The sequence below is a fragment of the Narcine bancroftii genome, chromosome 3, assembly GCF_036971445.1.
Source record: "Narcine bancroftii isolate sNarBan1 chromosome 3, sNarBan1.hap1, whole genome shotgun sequence".
Lineage (NCBI taxonomy): Eukaryota > Metazoa > Chordata > Chondrichthyes > Torpediniformes > Narcinidae > Narcine > Narcine bancroftii.
In genome coordinates this window covers 34,907,613-34,924,637 of record NC_091471.1, presented here as the reverse complement: position 1 = coordinate 34,924,637, position 17,025 = coordinate 34,907,613, and the positions used below count along the sequence as shown (strand labels likewise).

At 42.0% G+C, this 17,025-nt stretch overlaps 1 protein-coding gene and 1 long non-coding RNA gene across 6 annotated transcripts in view; one reads left to right on the top strand and one right to left on the bottom strand.

Moving 5' to 3' along the window:
- Positions 1-17,025, bottom strand: part of nsd2 (nuclear receptor binding SET domain protein 2) — a 138,017-nt gene that overhangs the window by 18,444 nt on the left and 102,548 nt on the right. For all 4 annotated transcript variants that reach the window (XM_069923768.1, XM_069923767.1, XM_069923766.1 and 1 more), the window contains 3 exons: positions 15,123-15,235; positions 8,706-8,975; positions 5,185-5,301 (listed from right to left, as the gene is read on the bottom strand). In XM_069923768.1, the coding sequence (XP_069779869.1) occupies positions 5,185-5,301; positions 8,706-8,975; positions 15,123-15,235 (500 nt within the window). The remainder of the gene's footprint in view (positions 1-5,184; positions 5,302-8,705; positions 8,976-15,122; positions 15,236-17,025) is intronic.
- The window catches only part of LOC138757064 (uncharacterized), a 134,405-nt gene that overhangs the window by 38,991 nt on the left and 78,389 nt on the right, over positions 1-17,025 (top strand). For both annotated transcript variants that reach the window (XR_011353321.1, XR_011353320.1), the window contains exons 2-3: positions 14,204-14,316; positions 16,371-16,434. This is a non-coding gene — a long non-coding RNA (uncharacterized lncRNA). The remainder of the gene's footprint in view (positions 1-14,203; positions 14,317-16,370; positions 16,435-17,025) is intronic.

Here is a 17,025-nt window from a genome sequence, read left to right as displayed (position 1 = left end):
ATCCTTTCAAGATCTTTTTATTGATCAAAATTTGACTTCTTTTCAACAATGATCTTCGAAGTTTAAACCATCTAAACATCATTTTTTTTTGGTATTTACAGATTAGGAACTTCTTGAATTCCATAGTATTGAGACTCCCTCAAGATCTGGAATTAAATATGATAGAGAAGATTTATAATTTTAAACCGAATCATAAAAAGTTGATATCAGTTCTTTATGAGTCATTATTGTTGTCTAGTGGTAATTCCCTGGGAGCAAGATTTTTCAACAATTATTTTATGATGCTACATGGGATTTTATTATGGTAAATTCACCTTTGCTATGTGCCCGACACTCATCATTACAATTTACAGTAGTACATCGAGCTTACTTCAATTGGCTAAAGTCGATTGTAATATTTCTTCAAAACGTGTCAGATGTAAGACTGAAGAAGGTACATTGTTTCACATGTTTTGGTCCTGTCCTTTTCTTTCCATCTACTGGGAAAGTATTTTTCGTATCTGGTCTTCTTAATATTAATTTGACTCCTAATCTTTTTCTTGCCCTGTTTGGAACAAGTTAGCCAACTGACTTGAATTTGTCTGGGCTATAATCCCATTCTAGCCTTTGCTAGAAGAGCTATATTAATGAGATGGGAAGATGCTGTCCCTCCTACTCATATTCATGGCTATCTGATGTGATGGCCTGCCTGACTTTGGAAAAAATTAGATTTTCTACTACTGAAGTGAACTTTGTAAGTATATGGGATCCTTTTTTGAATTATTTTCATAATTTATAAGATTACTTGGATCCTGTTTTGTGGTTTGGTTGTTTTCCCTTTTACAGTAGTGGAACACATATGTTCAACCAATAGTTCACAAGAGAAGGGTTAGATTATGAGCATAATTTTTACATTTTTTTTGTCTTTTTCAATGTATCATAGATTATTTGTAGCCATATGTAATATTACAGGTGTATTTACTTTGTTGGATACTATTACAGGTACACAATCCTTTATCTGGACATCTAAATCTGGAAGCTTCAAAATCCGGCAAGTGGGGAGAGAGGCGGCAGTGGAAGTCAGGCAGGCGAGAGGGGGTAGGGGGAGATAGCAGCACAATTTGGGTGTGCTTAAATCTGGCTTTCCGAAATCTGGAAAAACACACGGTCCCCAAAGGGTTCCGGATAAAGGGTCATGTACCTGTATTCCTATGTATGAATTACTTATAAAACAATAAAAATATTGAAAGGGAAGGATATGACCCATAGGGTTGTATTAGAGACCTCCCAATAGAGAACTGGAGGAACAAATCTGTAGATAGCACACAGCTGCAGGAAACACAAGGATGTGATAGTTGTGGATTTTAATTTTCCAGACATTGACTTGGACTCCCATACTGTAAAAGGGCTGGATGGCTTGGAGTTTTTCAGGAAAGTTTTCTAAATTAATATAGAGGTACCAACTCGAGAGTACAATATTGGATCTCCTATTTGGGAACAGGACAGGTGACCTGTATGTGGTTGGTTTTGTGTAGAGCCAAAAGGCGATGGGGGAAGATCTTAAAATTTTTTTCCATTAGTATTCACTCATATTTCATCTGACCTTGAAGGAGGCTAATGTAGAAATTGCAGGGGCTCTGGCAGAAATATTTAAAATGTCCTTAGTTACAAGCGTGGTGCCAGAGAATTGGTGGGTAGTTCACGTTGTTTTCCCTCCCCCCTTTCCAGTTCTCCTCCCTCTCTATTAACCTATCCATCCCTCCTCTCCTTTTTTTTTTTGCGAGTCCAGCTTTATTTTGAATGTTCTGCTTTGACATTACACATTTTCTCCTGACGTTGCATTGACTTGCTGAATCTTGCAGAATGTTTGCACAGTAATGACATATTTGCTTATTTACATCAGCATCAGGTTGTATTTCTTTTTTTTTTTTTTTTAAATTTTTTTTTTTTTCACACCATAAATCACATTAGCCATGATATACACAATTTCTTTTTCACACATATACAGTGACTTTTTCTCCCCCCCCCCTTTCCTCCCAAACCACCCCCCCACCCCCCCTCTCATCCATTTTAGGTATACAATCTAGGTTGCATTAATCCAGTCAGACAATGTTGTCATTCAACAAAATTACACCAGAAATTCTACTGAGTCCATTCTTTTCTTTCCTTCTCCTTCCATCAACTTAGGTAATGTTTGTCCCCGGTAGGTTTTCGCTATTGTATTTAATGTAAGGCTCCTATACTTGTTCGAATATTTCAATATTATTTCTTAACCAATATGTTATTTTTTCTAATGGAATACATTTATTCATTTAAATTTGGTAGTTTATTCCTTTTAATTTGGTTATGTATTCCATTAATATTTAAAGACATATAGTTCAGCGTAGCCCTTTTATATTTTGTTTATCTTCTCTTTCCGTTTTTCCATCATTACCTTTCCTCCTTTTCCATTTCTGTTTTCTTATTTTCAACTCTTTATAAGACAACATTCCTACAACATCCAACATTTTCCTTATTCTCCTATTTCTATCTTATTTATTCCCAATCTCCCATTCACCTCCTGAGTTGTCCTTTATCCCTTGTCGGACAACCACATCTCCCCTCTCCATTTGGATTTGCGAATCCACTCGCAAGCATCAACTGATTTTGCAGTGACCGCTATTTCCCCCCACCCCGCCTCCCCCAGAAAAGATTTCACTTTTCATATGTCACAAAGGTCACTCTTTTAATTCCCTCCTTATTCTCTCTATTCCATTACCTTCCCTTATTAATTCTTGTCTATACTATCTATATTTTCCTCTAAGTACAGATACATTCACGTATGCTCCTTGTCTCTATTCACTCTTATACCTCTTTACCCGCATACATATCAATCGTGATCATTTTTACTCTCATTACCCGTCTTCATCCCTCAGTCTATTTTTGTCTTTACCCACATACATATCAATTGTGATCATCTTAACTCTCATTACCCGTCTTCCTCCCTCAGTCTATTTTTGTAATTGTTCTGCAAATTTTCGTGCTTCTTCTGGATCCGAGAATAGTCTGTTTTGTTGTCCTGGAATAAATATTTTCAATACCGCTGGATGCTTTAGTATAAATTTATACCCTTTCTTCCATAAAATCGCCTTTGCTGTATTGAACTCTTTTCTCTTCTTTAGGAGTTCAAAACTTATATCTGGATAAATGAAGATTTTTTGCCCTTTATACTCCAGTGGTTTGTTGCCCTCTCTTACTTTTTCCATTGTCTTCTCCAGTACCTTTTCTCTTGTAGTATATCTTAGGAATTTTACTACAATAGATCTTGGTTTTTGTTGTGGTTGTGGTTTAGAGGCCAATACTCTATGTGCCCTTTCTATTTCCAATTCTTGCTGTAGTTCTGGACATCCTAGGGTCTTAGGGATCCACTCTTTTATAAACTCCCTCATATTCTTGCCTTCTTCATCTTCCTTAAGGCCCACTATCTTTATGTTATTTCTTCTGTTATGGTTTTCCATTGTATCTATTTTTTGAGCTAGTAGTTCTTGTGTCTCTTTAGTTTTTTTATTAGATTTCTCCAATTTCTTTTTTAAGTCTTCTACCTCCATTTCTGCTGCTACTGCCCGCTCTTCCATCTTGTCCATTTTCTTTCCCATTTCTGTTAAGGTCATCTCCATTTTATTTATTTTCTCTTCTGTGTTGTTTATTCTTTTTCTTAAATCCTTAAATTCCTGTGTTTGCCATTCTTTAAATGATTCCATGTATCCTCTAATAAGAGCAAGTATATCCTTTACCTTGCCTCTCTTTTCTTCTTCTATTTCACCATACTCTTCCTCTTCTTCTTCCTCTGGGTTGGCCATCTGTTGTTTCTTTGTTGCCCTTTCCTCCTCTTCTTTCTTGTTTCTGTTGTCTTCTGTGGTCTCTTCTTGCTGCAGGTGTTCTGCAGCTGTCGTTGCCGGCTGTGGAGATCGACTCCCCAGCTGGTCCCCCCTCCCGTCGGTGTGTTTTTTTTCATTCGCATCGCGCATGCGCGAAACTTCGCGCATGCGCAGTTGCGCACTTTTACTCGGCTCTGCGAGCCATTTTTGTAGTCCATTATTTACCGACCTGAGGGAGCGGGTTTCTCTCTCCGCAGCGGGCCTCTTCGGACAGGTAAGGCCTTCACCTTTTTCCTCCTTTGTCTTCTCTTCCTCTCTTCTTACCGTTGCTTTCGACTTTTTTTTTGTCGCCATCTTCTTTCCACCTTTATACTCACTTTTCTGTAACTTTTATTTCTGTGCCTTTGTGTTTTCTCTTGTTTTTCCCGACTTTTCTGGAGAGGGCTGGAGTTCACCGTCCGGCCACTACTCCATCGCGTGACTCCTTCCCATCCCTCCTCTCCTTGAACGGTGCTGTCCCCTCCCTCCCTCCCTTCTCCACCTATCAATTCCACCCTTTGTGACCACAACCCCCATTTCTTTTGTTTGGACGCTTGCTGGCATTACTTGATGAAAGGGTCTAGCCTGAAACATTGATAATGCATTTTTCTGCTTTCCAATCCTGTTCATTCATCTCTATTGTAAGCACAAGTGCACCAATTAATGGAATTGAGGGCAATATTTCATTTCCTTTACTACCACTCAATTAAATTTGTTTATCCACAAGCTTTATAGGTTCACATTCGATAGATTCCCTCAGGGGAATTTTGGAGAGTGCACTCTCAAACTGAGGCTATCCGCACATAGCCTCAGACACAGTCAAACAGATTGGAGGAAATGGTCACCTGTTAGCCTGTGTGCCTCTCTGTTCCCCTTCCTCCCTCCTCTACACCAACCTTTTTATTCAGACACCTGCCTGCTTTTTACTCAAAATGACAAAGGGCTCAGGCTGAAAACGTTCGTTACCTTTTACTTCCCATAGACACCGTGTGACCTGATGAGTTTCCAACACTTCTGTGTATTCCTGACCATAACATTGCATTGACTTGAAATGAATAACAGTATTGTAACTTAATTTGACTCATTAATAACACTGAAATTAATACAGGGCACTGTTCTTCTTGCAAGCAATTTACCTTGGTTAAATCTGAAAAAATATTGTCTACATGAAAACATTCATGAGTATTAAAGCACATTAAAATAGTTTAATAGGAACATGCAACAAAATAATTGAAAAACTAAACTTTGAATTGGTTAAGTAAACCGAATACATGTTTAGTCATTTGAAGAGTTTTTGTGTAAGGTTTACCTTATCAATGGTAAGCATGTAGAAGTTGGCAATGTTATGTTCCTGAGCAAATCTGATTCTTGCTCGGCACTCATCTTCATCTATTACCTCTCCAACATATTCATTTACAAACGTTCCCTGTATTGGGCAAAACACAAAATTGGAACAAAGGAAAACAACAATCAGAACAGTACCCTATACCTGAACAGTCAAACTTGCCAGTCTTTTAACCCCTTTCACACTTGCAAGTGGTCCCAGGAATTAACAGCTAATCAACCTAAGAAGGGTCTAGTGTGAAAGGAAAATCTTTTCAACACAGGCCTGAGGTGACATCATCTCACACCAGGGATACACTGCCTCGACTCCGAGTTCAATCCCCAGCAGCATTGCAATCAGGCTAGTGTTGAATGGGTAATTGCATTCTGGGATTGAAAGGACCCATATTTTTGTGTGAGTGCAGGAAAGTGAAGGAAGAAAAGATTAAAGTGAAGGTCTAAACTTTGCCGTGGGAAAGTCGCAGCAGGAGAGAGGGAAATAAATAGCAATAGCGGACAATTTTTAAAGTGTGGGAAAATTGGTAGTGCTATAGCACACTATTTATAAATATCGTGGGGGGAAAATGCGATGGTGGACCTGACTTCCCAAAATGCCGTGGCAGAGAAATCCCGTGCATACAACCCTTTCTCTGCTGCATGTCATTCTGGGAGGGCAAGTCTGGCATTGCTTTATGGCCACAGTATTTATAAATTGCACATAATAGCACGAGCAACTTTACCACAATGTATAACTTGTATGCAATAGTGCACGATAGTGCTACAAAATTTCCCACGGTCCCTTATAAAGGTTTATATAGGTTGGCACAACAACAACCGGGGCTGAAGGGCTCATACTGTGCTGTGCAAAAAACTTAATTATGTTATAATTAGGCATGATTAATTTTGTTCAAATATGAGATCATAATACATTGATCACGATTTAGGGCAGGTCCACCATTGCTCAATGTATCATTACATCACAGAAGGTAGACCAGGTCTAACTCCGGGGATGGTCCCTGCAAGTGTGAATGTGTACAGTGACCCAGTTAAGAGTGGTCAAGTGTGAAAAGCAAATTGCCATTCCTATCCCGGGACACTGAATGGCCAATTTTGTGGGATGCAAGTATAAAAGGGGGCTTTAAAAAAAAAAAATCCATTTGACAAGGGCATGAGACATGAGATCAAGGAACCTTGTGTGCTTGGATTCGGAAATGACTTTCCTGCAGAAAGTAGTACGAGACTGATAACTACATGAAAACATTTATGAGTATTAAAGCACATTAAAATAGTTTAATAGGAACATGCAACAAAATAATTGAAAAACTAAACTTTGAATTGGATATGTTCTGGGATCCCTGCTCTCTGTAATTTTCATAAATGACTCAGATGAAGAAGTGGAGTGGTTCAGAATTTTGCAGATGACAAAAAGGCTGGAGGTGGTGTGGATAGGAACATAGGAAGTAGGAACAGGAGTAGGCCAAAAATGGCCCATCGAGCCTGCTCCGCCATTCAATACGATCATGGCTGATCTAATTTATGACCTAACTTCACCTACCTGCCTTCTCCCCATATCCCCTAATTCCTCTATCATGTAAAAATTGATCTAACCGAATTTTAAATATGTTTAATGAGGCAGCTTCAACCACTTCCCTGGTTAGAGAATTCCAAACATTCACTACTCTCTGGGAAAAACTATTTTTCCTCATCTCTGTCCTAAATCTACTCCCCCGAATCTTGAGACTGTGTCCTCTCGTTTTAGTTTCCCCGGCCAGCTCAAAAAACCTTCCTACACCTATCCCATCCACACCCCTCATAATCCTATATGTTTCTATAAGATCTCCTCTCATTCTTCCGAACTCGAGCAAATACAATCCTAGATGATTTAATCTTTCATTATAAGTCAACCCCTTCATCCCAGGGATCAACCTAGTAAACCTCCTCTGGACCGTCTCCAAAGCCAGTATATCCTTCCTCAAATATAGAGACCAGAACTGGACACAGTACTCCAGGTGCGGTCTCACCAGTACCTTATACAGTTGCAACATTACCCTCCCTACTCCTGAATTCAATTCCTCTAGCGATGAAGGCCAACATTCCATTTGCCTTCTTAATAACCTCCTGCAACCTAACTTTTTGCGATTCATGCACAAGCACTCCCAAGTCCCTCTGCATAACAGCATGCTGTAGTTTTTCACCCTTTAAATAATATTCAGTGTCAGGAGATAGAGTAGAGTTGTAATAGGTTACTGCTGGATATAGAAAAGATGCAAAATTGGGAAGAGGAGTGGCAAATGCAGTTTAATCAAAAAAATGTAAAGTGATGTACTTTGGAAGGTCAAACTTGAAGGCAGAATATGTGGTCAGTGGCAGGATTCTTAACCATTTGGAAGAACAGTGAGTCCATGGACCCCTCAGGATTGCCATGCAGATTGATGGGGTAGATAAGAAGGCGTATTGTTTTCTGGTCTTCATTAGTCAGGGGACTTGGATCAAGAGCCATGAGGTAATGTTGCTCTATAAACCTCTGATCACACCACACTTGGAATATCGTATTCAGTTCTGGTTGTCTCATTACAGGAAGGGTGCAGATGCTTTAGAGAGGGTGCAGAGGAGATTTACCACGATGTTTCCTGGATTGGAGAAAATGCCCCATGAAGCAAGGTTGAAAGAGCTACTGCTTTTTTCTTTAGTGATGAAGAATGAAATGAGACTTTAATAGAAGAGTACAAGATTATAAGAAGCATAAATAGGGTTAACAGCCTATTTGGGGGTGACAATAGCAAACACCACAGGAGATTTGTTTAAGGTAACTGGAAGAAATTTAGGCGAGATATCAGAGGTGTTTTCTTTCTTTAAAAAATAGTGGATGGGTGCCTGTAATGCATTGCCGGGGTGGCTGATACAAGATGGACATTCAAAAGATTCTTAAATTGGCACATAGTTGTAAGAAGAATAGAGTGTTCAGGGTGTACAGTCGGTAAGAATGGTTGTGGCGCAGGTTGATATAGATTGGTACAGGTGCTTATCCCTTTTATCCATAATTCTGAAAACCGAAACTTAAAAAAAAACTGCATGTATAGTATATGTTCAGGTGTTTAGCTTAGTTTGAGCCAGTTTAAGCTTGAAGTTTTACTGTATGTTTTACTTAAAAATACAGGAATTGTCCTTCAACTAGTTGATTAACTGTAATTTGACCCCAGATTAGTAAATGGCATGAGAATCAATAGTGATAAGCAGGTAAAAAGGAATGGAGGTTAGAGAAAATATGTGGGGCCTATTAAGAGTACTGTCAAAAACTCTATCAGCTTCTTGTGCCAGGTGAAAATAAGAAATAATTCATATGCAATTCTAATCTTTCCATATCTGGAATGTTAGTAAATGGTTTGAATTAAGCTCTGCATTGTCTACATTCTCCACTAACAACTATTCAATTGCATGAAAAATTACTGAAGCAGCCTCCCTCAAATGAATGTTAATAAATTATGAAAAGTATAATTCACAACTTACTTTCTTTATGTCAGTCTTCGAAATGAGGCCCCAACCCTTTCCAGCAGTCTTCACAACCTGTGATTCAGGATACTGTCTTTTGCTGAAGCACTGGTTTTGACACCGAACACCAGCAGGGCATACAGCAGGATGACATTCATACATTAACATTCTATTCAGGCATTCTGAATCCACGCCACAAGGGTGATCATCAGTTGGCTTACAATTACATCGTGAGATTTCTGAAATGTCGGCTGTATAAATCTGCGCTTTGCCATATGGTTTATTGACCTGGGGTGGAGGCGGGGGGGGGGGGGGGGGGAGAAGAAAACAAATAAAAAATATTCTAAATTTAAAATATTTAAATATACTTTTAATTATTTTAGCTTGTGAATGAGTCTGTATCATGCAAAAGTGTATAAATTTGTGGCTAGGTACAAAGCAAAACTTGTAAATTTTGGCATGAGCATGCAATGGCAGGACTGGGACAGTAAGACCAGTGAAAATTATTCTTCATGCAAGAGAAAAGAACTTTCAGTGGGTCATCATTCTACAACTGTTTTAATTGCAGCATTCTACTTGGAAAAACTGAAAAGACTGAAATTCAACAATACATTCAGACATGAAATGAAGGTACTGTAGCTGGGTCGCTACAGCTAGTTTATAGTTCTTGGTTATAGCTCTAAGGCCGTAGATTGAACTGCAGGTGAAAACACAAACAAACCAGTGGAGTGTATTTGACACTTGAGGTTATTCTGTCTTTTATAGACAGCTTGACCGCGTCACCACCAGGTCGTGACTTGAGCAGGCTGGTGGCCAATTGGTTTTCTCAGATGCCTAGGCCCCAATTGGGCCTCCTGTGATCCACTGGCGGTGATTAGTCAGTTTCACTGCTCTGCCGGCAGCCTATGGAAACTGTCGTTTCCCACATGATGCTTTGACGGTCGCCTTGTTCGATGGCCATTTCCTGGTCGGCCTGAGGCGCGGGCTGTAACACAAACTGCCTCCCCCCAGAACCGGCAATCAGGGCACTGTTTTTAGGAGGCTGACCCCTGCACTGTGGGGTCGGGTGAGTGATAGCCTGGTCCAAGGAGGCTGGTTTTAACCGGTCAAGTGTGAAAGTCTCTTCCCTGCTGCCAAGGTCCAAAACACAGGTGGAGCCGTTGTGTCTGAAGACCACTGTAAAGGTGGCCAGTAAGCTCCACACTAAACAGGCATTTACAGTCAGTAAAGTTCTTTGGGACGCAAGTGCAGGGTTGGCTGTGGGGTCTAGGTTTAGTGAGGGCCAGGGGGCTAGGCACTTGTGTAGTCAGGACAATGTGGTCGTAGGGGCTCCCCTAAGTCTTCAGGAGCCATCATTTATTTGACTGGTATAACTCGGGGTGCACCGTAGACTAACTCGGCAGAGGATGCCTCAAGGTCCTCCTTGGGTGCAATGTGGATGCCTAACAGGAGCTAAGGGAGTTTATCAGCCCAGTTAGGTCTGGTAAGCTGTGCCATTAAGGCTGCCTTAAGGTGTCTGTGGAACCTCTCCACCAACCTGTTGGCTTGTGGGTGATATGCCATGATGTGGTGGACTTGGGCCCCCAGGGCTTGGGCTAAGGCAGACCACAGACTGGAAGTGAATTGGCCCCCCGTGTCCAATGTAAGGTGTTCGGGGACACTGAAACACACTACCCAAGTGTTAAGTAAAGCCTGTGCACATGCTTCTGTGGAAGCCTTTGATAGGGTGACCGCCTCTGGCCACCTGGTTAATCATTGTGAGAAGGTAATGTGCGCCTCTTGATATGGGTAGGGGCTCCACAATATCAATGTGCACATGGCTGAAGTGGCGACATGCTGGCTTGATTGTGGAATTTGGACAATTGGGACTGAGCACATGTTCTGGCCCAGACCATGCCAGACTTACCTGTTCGCCACTATTTTGATGGTAGTCCTGATGATGGAGTGAACCAAGTTGTGGACAGAGTTGAAAACCCACCTCTTCCATGCAGCCGGAATGACAGGGTGAGGTGTTGCAGAACAGTGTGAGATTACCGGGGGCGATCTGGATGTCCTCCAGTTGCAAGCCGGCGAGCGCTGTCCAGTACGCCAGACTGTCAGAGTCTGCTTGCTGCACATCAGCCAGGGCTGCGTAGTTGATGCCAGGGGTAGGGTCATGCCCAGTCAAGATAGTCAGACGGGATAGGGTTTTGGCCACCAGATTGGAATTGCCAGCCATGTGTTTGATGTCCATTGTAAATTCAGAAATGTTGGACAGGTGCAGCTGCTGCCTGGCTGACCACGGATCTGACACTTTACTGAAAGCGAAAGCAAGGGGTTTCTGGTCCAGGTAAATTTTGAACTTCCTGCCCCCCAGGGAGTAACGAAAGTGCCAAATTCCCAGGTATAAGACTAACAGTTCTCTATCAAAGGCACTGTACTTGAGCTCGAGCTCTGGTGGCCTGAGGGGTTTACTGAGAAAGGCCAGTGGTTGCCATTGTCCATTCACCAGTTGCTCAAGGACACTCCCGACCACTGTGCTGGAGGCATCTGTTGTGGGGGTGGTCGGAGTGTCTGTCCGCTGGTGCATGAGGAGGGTGGCATTGGCTAGGGTGTTTTTGGTGGCCTGGAAGGCCTTGGTCACCTCCTGGGTCCATTGTATATTTTTACTTGGTCCTGCCATGAGTGGAAAGAGTGGGCTCATGATGCGGGCCGCTGCAGGTATGAAGTGGCGATAAAAGTTGACCATACCTGCAAACTCTTGTAGTCCCTTTACCATCGATGGCATGGGGAAAGAGCGAATAGCACCCACCATCTGGCTCCATGTTGGTTGATACGATGGCCGAGGAAGTCAGTAGTCTCTCGGCCAAACTGGCACTTGGCTGGGTTGATGGTTAGGCTGAAATCACTCAGCCTGGAGAATAATTGATTTAAGTGGGCGGCGTGCTCAGTGCGGGTGTGGCTGGTGATTAAAATTTCATCAATGTAGACGAAGGCAAAATGCAGATCCCGACCCACTGCACCCATCAGCCACTGGAAGTCTGAGTTGTGTTTTTTAACCCAAACGGCATGCAGAGAAATTCAAACAATCTAAAGGAAGTTAAGATGGCTGGTTTTGGGATGTCTTTGGGGTGTATCGGGATCTGGTGATAGCCCCTGATGAGGTCCATCTTTGAGAATATCCGTGCCCCTTGCAGGTTATCAGTGAAGTCCTGGATACGGGGCACGGGATATCTGTCCAGTACGGTGGCCTCGTTGAGGCCGGCAGTAGTATCTGCAAGGCCTCCAACCACCCGCTACCTTGGGGACCATGTGGAGAGGGGAGGCCCAAGGACTATCAGAGCGCTATACAATGCAGAGTTCCTTCATCTTTTTGAACTTTTCCTGGACTAGGTTGAGTTTCTCAGGGGGGAAACGCTGCACCCTGGCCTAGTGGGGAAGGCCCTCTGTACCGATCTGGTGCCTCACCCTATGTTTGGGATCTGCTGAATGGAAGTGAGGTGTGGTGATGAAAGGAATTCTGCTAGGACCCGAGCAAATTTGTTGTTGGCAGTACTCACCGCATGCAGGTGGGAGCTGGTGAGTTCAGTGCCCTTGAGTGAGAGTGACTGAAATGTCCAGGTGTGCACCAGCCAGCACCCCTTCATATCAACCAGAAACGAGATGGTCCACAGGAAATCTACACCCAGTAAGGTTGTTGCACGGCCACCACCACAAATTTCCAAGTGAATTGTCTGTCCCCAAGGCGTAGGGGAATGGTGCGGATGCCAAATGTTCGGATGTTGGAGCTGTTTGCTGCAGTAGGCCTCCGGTGGGACGGGGGAAAGATGCTGTATTGTGTCCCAGTGTCCACCAAGAAACATCTGCTATTGGCCGGTTGTCGCAGCCATTAACTATGGCCGGCCTGGACATTTCCCTGCAATACGCAGGGGGAGCGGCATCGATGGGTCTAGGAACCCCAATGATAGAAACAGTACTGCTCACCGCTTGGGAGTGGTGCTTGCGTGGTCTTCCTGGCCGGGCGCTGTTGACGTGGTGCTGTCACCTGCTCGAGTGATGTTCAGGCGTCCCTCTTCACCCAGAGCAGGTCTGCTCAGGCAGCCACCTTCCTGGGGTCATCAAATTCTTCCTTAAGCAGCCGGATGTCCTCGGGTAGCCTCTCCAGGAAGATCAAGTGGAATAGCAGGCAGGAAGTGTGGCCATCATTGAGACTGAGTATGTCACTCATGAGAGCAGAAGGGGGCCTGTACCCCAAACCTTCAATATGCAATAGTCAGGCAGCACGCTCGTGCTTTGAGAGTCTGAAAGTGCAGGTTAACAGCTCTTTGATTGCCACATACCTTCCTTGTTCCAAGGGGCTGCTGGAGGAAGTTGATGATGCGGGTTGCAGTATCTTGATCGAAGATGCATCGTCAGCGGAGATGTGTCGAATGGTGAACTGCACCTCGGCTTGCTGGAACCACACCTGTGATTGCGACGTCCAGAAGCCAGGCAGCTTCAATATTACAGCATTGATCGCGGGTTGCTCTTCCATCTTTGGGTCCAAAGCACCGTTTGGACCAATCGGGGACAGCATTGTAACGAGGTCACTACGGCTATAGCTAGGCCATAGCTCTCGGTTATAGCTCCAAGGCTGTAGATCGAATCCGTAGAAGACACGCACACCAGTAGAGTGTATTCAACGTTGAGTTTATTCAGTGGCAGCTCTGCCCTTTATATTCAGTTTCGAATACCTGGGAGAGATTGGACCACTGCGATCCACTGGCGGTGATTGGCTAGTTTCACCACTCTACCAGCAGCCTATGAAAACGTGCATTTCAGCCTGCACGATGCTTTGCCAATCATTGTGTCGGCCTGAGACACGGGCCGCTAAAGTATCACCACTGACCGACCACCTGAACGCCACGCCCCAACAGTGAGCAGTACTGTTTCTATCACTGATATTGGGGTTCCGAAGCCCATCGATGCCACACCCACTGTGCATTCCAGGGAAATGCCCAGGCCGGCCATCACTAATGGCTGCGATGACTGGCCAACTGCATAGCCTGCTACACATTCAAGACTGCCTGTTGTCCGACGTTTCTTGGTAGACAATGGGGCACAATACAGCATCATTCCCCTTTGATGGAATATTACTGTTATTTTGTTAATTTAAAATGGATTCCACCAAGTGGAGGACTCAGCATTTACCAATGATTTTCCAGAAAAGACAGCATTTATACATAGGAGACATCAAGCAAAAAGGAAAGTTCAGCTTGCATCAAGAAAATTCATTCGACAATGTTTAGTTATTTCCAGAAAAACTGGAGGAATAGTTGGCCTGCAGTATAATTAAAAGAAAATTTCTTCACTCATTCCAAGTAGCTACACACAGAGACGTGTATTATTTTGGACTTTCTTGAACACATTTTGTTTGGTTACACCACCTTAAAGCAACCCTTTAACAAAATAGATGGCTTGGGTTCAATTTTTCATACTTCAATTATTCTGTGCATCTTTAATGCTGCAGATTAAAATAATGTCATAATTTCTTACAGAAAATGCTCAGCATATCAAGCAACACTTGTAGAAGGAGACACCAACTTGATGATTGAAGTCGACTTTTCATCAGAACTGGGAAAGGGAGAAAATGTTAAGTTTGAAATTGCAGGTATAGGATATGATAAATATCTGATGAAGCCTTGGTGACTTTGGGGATAAACTGCAGTCACTCAGTCAATGCATTAAATGGGTTAGCTGGAGGGAGAGAAAATAAACAAATGTTATGAAAATGTGGGCTGATTCAGTGAGAATGCAAAAGGAACGTGAAAGCTGTAAAATGAAAGAAAAAAATTGTCAATTATTAAGATGGATGACTTCCATCAGAAATAGCCAATTCTGATGCATTCAGACAAAGCTGTAAAAATTGAAATAGTGCATGGAAGGCAGCAACACGCCCAAAAAGAAATCGAGGTACTGTGTTCCTCAGCTTATTATGGGCATTTTAATAACAGTGCAGAAGGCCACAGACAGGTCCAGCATCTGTATTTGTGTTTTAATTTTTTTTTTAGACACTGTTTGCAAGTGTCTGAACACCATCATACATCCTGTTGGAATGTCAATAAATACCTTTCTGGGTTTCCTTCCCCTCTGGCCCAAATTAAATTCTTCCACTGAATAAATTGTGGACATTCTTGGTTGAAGAGATTAACCAAGTCTGTTCCACTCTCTATTTCTTTCAACATCTCTGCATCTGTGCAACACTATCAAAACCAGTAAATATATTCAGCAATACTTGCACTCTTCTGGACAAAATTCCTCCATCACTGACTCCAAATTGTAAATTTTCTCACCTTTAAGTTATAATCAAGATTCCATAATCAGTATTTCAGGAATTACCAAAACAGCTATGGAAAAATACATTTGCACTGAATCTTGAGCCAGGTAATAATGAAGTTGCTTTGCCTTTATGCCTACCCTTATGTGTTTATATGGTGGAGGCTTTCTCCCATTGCGTTCATTTTCTTGGGCTTCTCTTGTTTCCCTCCGAGCTTTAAGATCCTGAAAGCGCTCCTCTGCTTCTTGCAATGCTGAAATGTTTGCAAAAAGACTTTAAAAAACATGACCAGAAAAAGATCGTAACCATTGGTCTGAGAAAAATTTGTTAATGCATGATGCAAATAACAAAATTATAAGTTAAAACTTAAGAAATTGTAGAGCTTGCAAGTGATTGATAGTGCAAATATGTGTAACCTTTTAAAATCTAAAATTTCCATGGCTCTTTATGGGTTTAATTTTAATTCATTGCAAAATGCTTGTTCCGCTTTTTGCCGGGCTGTCTGCTTACAAATGTACACCAGGTGGATTAAGAGCTTGGAAATGCTAACACCCACAACATAAATATTGCTGCACTCACATGTAAAACCTACGACTTGGTTTTCATAATGGTGTTTTCAATAAAGATGTGGCTTTTAATTTCTTCTGCAAAGAGTATGAGTGTTTCATTAAAAAAAAACAATTGTACCATACCCTTGTTAATTTTCTCTTAATGTTTAAGATAAATATCTTTTCTCTCAGTACATCATGTTTTTCTTGACATTGTGCTGTATTTTTACTCTTAGCGATGGTGTGGAAGGCAAATGATCTTCCAGTCCACGTGATAAAACTACACGTGGAAAATGATAGTCACATTAAAGTTCATTGGGATCTATTCGAGATTAGAAAAAAGGAAAGGTTCATATTTAATAAGGAAAAAAACAAAATAATAGAGATGTTAAAAATCGGAAGTTAAAAGAAAACAGAACATGCTGAAAATACTTGGATTATGCAGCACTTGCAAAGTAAGAAATGAATTTATTATTTCAGGTCAATGACTATTCATGTTAAGATTTGCTAACTCAAGCACTCAAACTATATGCAGAAGGCAACTAAAACTACTGACTGATCCATTCCCGATTCCTTACCCTTTAATTATAGGGAGCACCTTGAATAGGCTTCGCACAACAAAGCAGAATGGATGACATGCACTCAAAATGTGTCCCACGTAGCAATAGTTGCTGTGGTGGGTTTCCTTTTGGAAGAGTCTGTACCATCCTCAAAGGTGGAAGAACAAAGATTAAAAAAAAAATAGTTTCAGGCACAAGGGAGGGAGTTAAAAGTAAAAACCAGAATTGACAAAAATTGAACAAAAAAGCATGTGACATTTATTTACATTATTCATTTCAGGACTCAAGGGACATCATGAGGAGAGGGAGTTACAGGAATTAACTGGTAATTCCAAGTCACAAAGGTATGCAACTTGGAGGACAAGCTTTTGCTTCCACCCACCTGCTCCACTCATCTTTCTTGGTGATAGAGGTTACAATTTTGGGAGGGAGATGCTGCTGGGCATGACCTGGGGAAGGAATGGCAATGCATTTTGTAGATGCTACAGACTGCAGTCACCATGTGGAAATGGTAGAGGGAATGAATGTTTAAGATGGTGAATGGGGTATTAAATATTGAAAACTGTAGCTGCCGTCCCCAATTAGTTACAAATTCCTTTCCTTAGTTACTACCTCTATCCATGGCCCATTTATCCTGCTAGAAAGAGATCAAGTCTGCTGCCCCATTTATCTGCAATTTGAGTTACAAACCCCATATTTATCTTGCCTTTGGGACAGCCTATTTCTAGCTCTGTAGCATTATCCACCCTTTTTACCTCAGCGCATTAACAACTGAAAACCTCACAGGTATCAACAACAGAGAACTGGGAGGAGGTACTATGGGCAGATTTTAGGGAGCTAGGTAAAAGATCAACAAGCAGGATCTCAAAGGTAGCAATCCAAGAATTACAGTGGCACGTACTAACAGGTAGAGAAATAGGAGGATCAGTCAAATG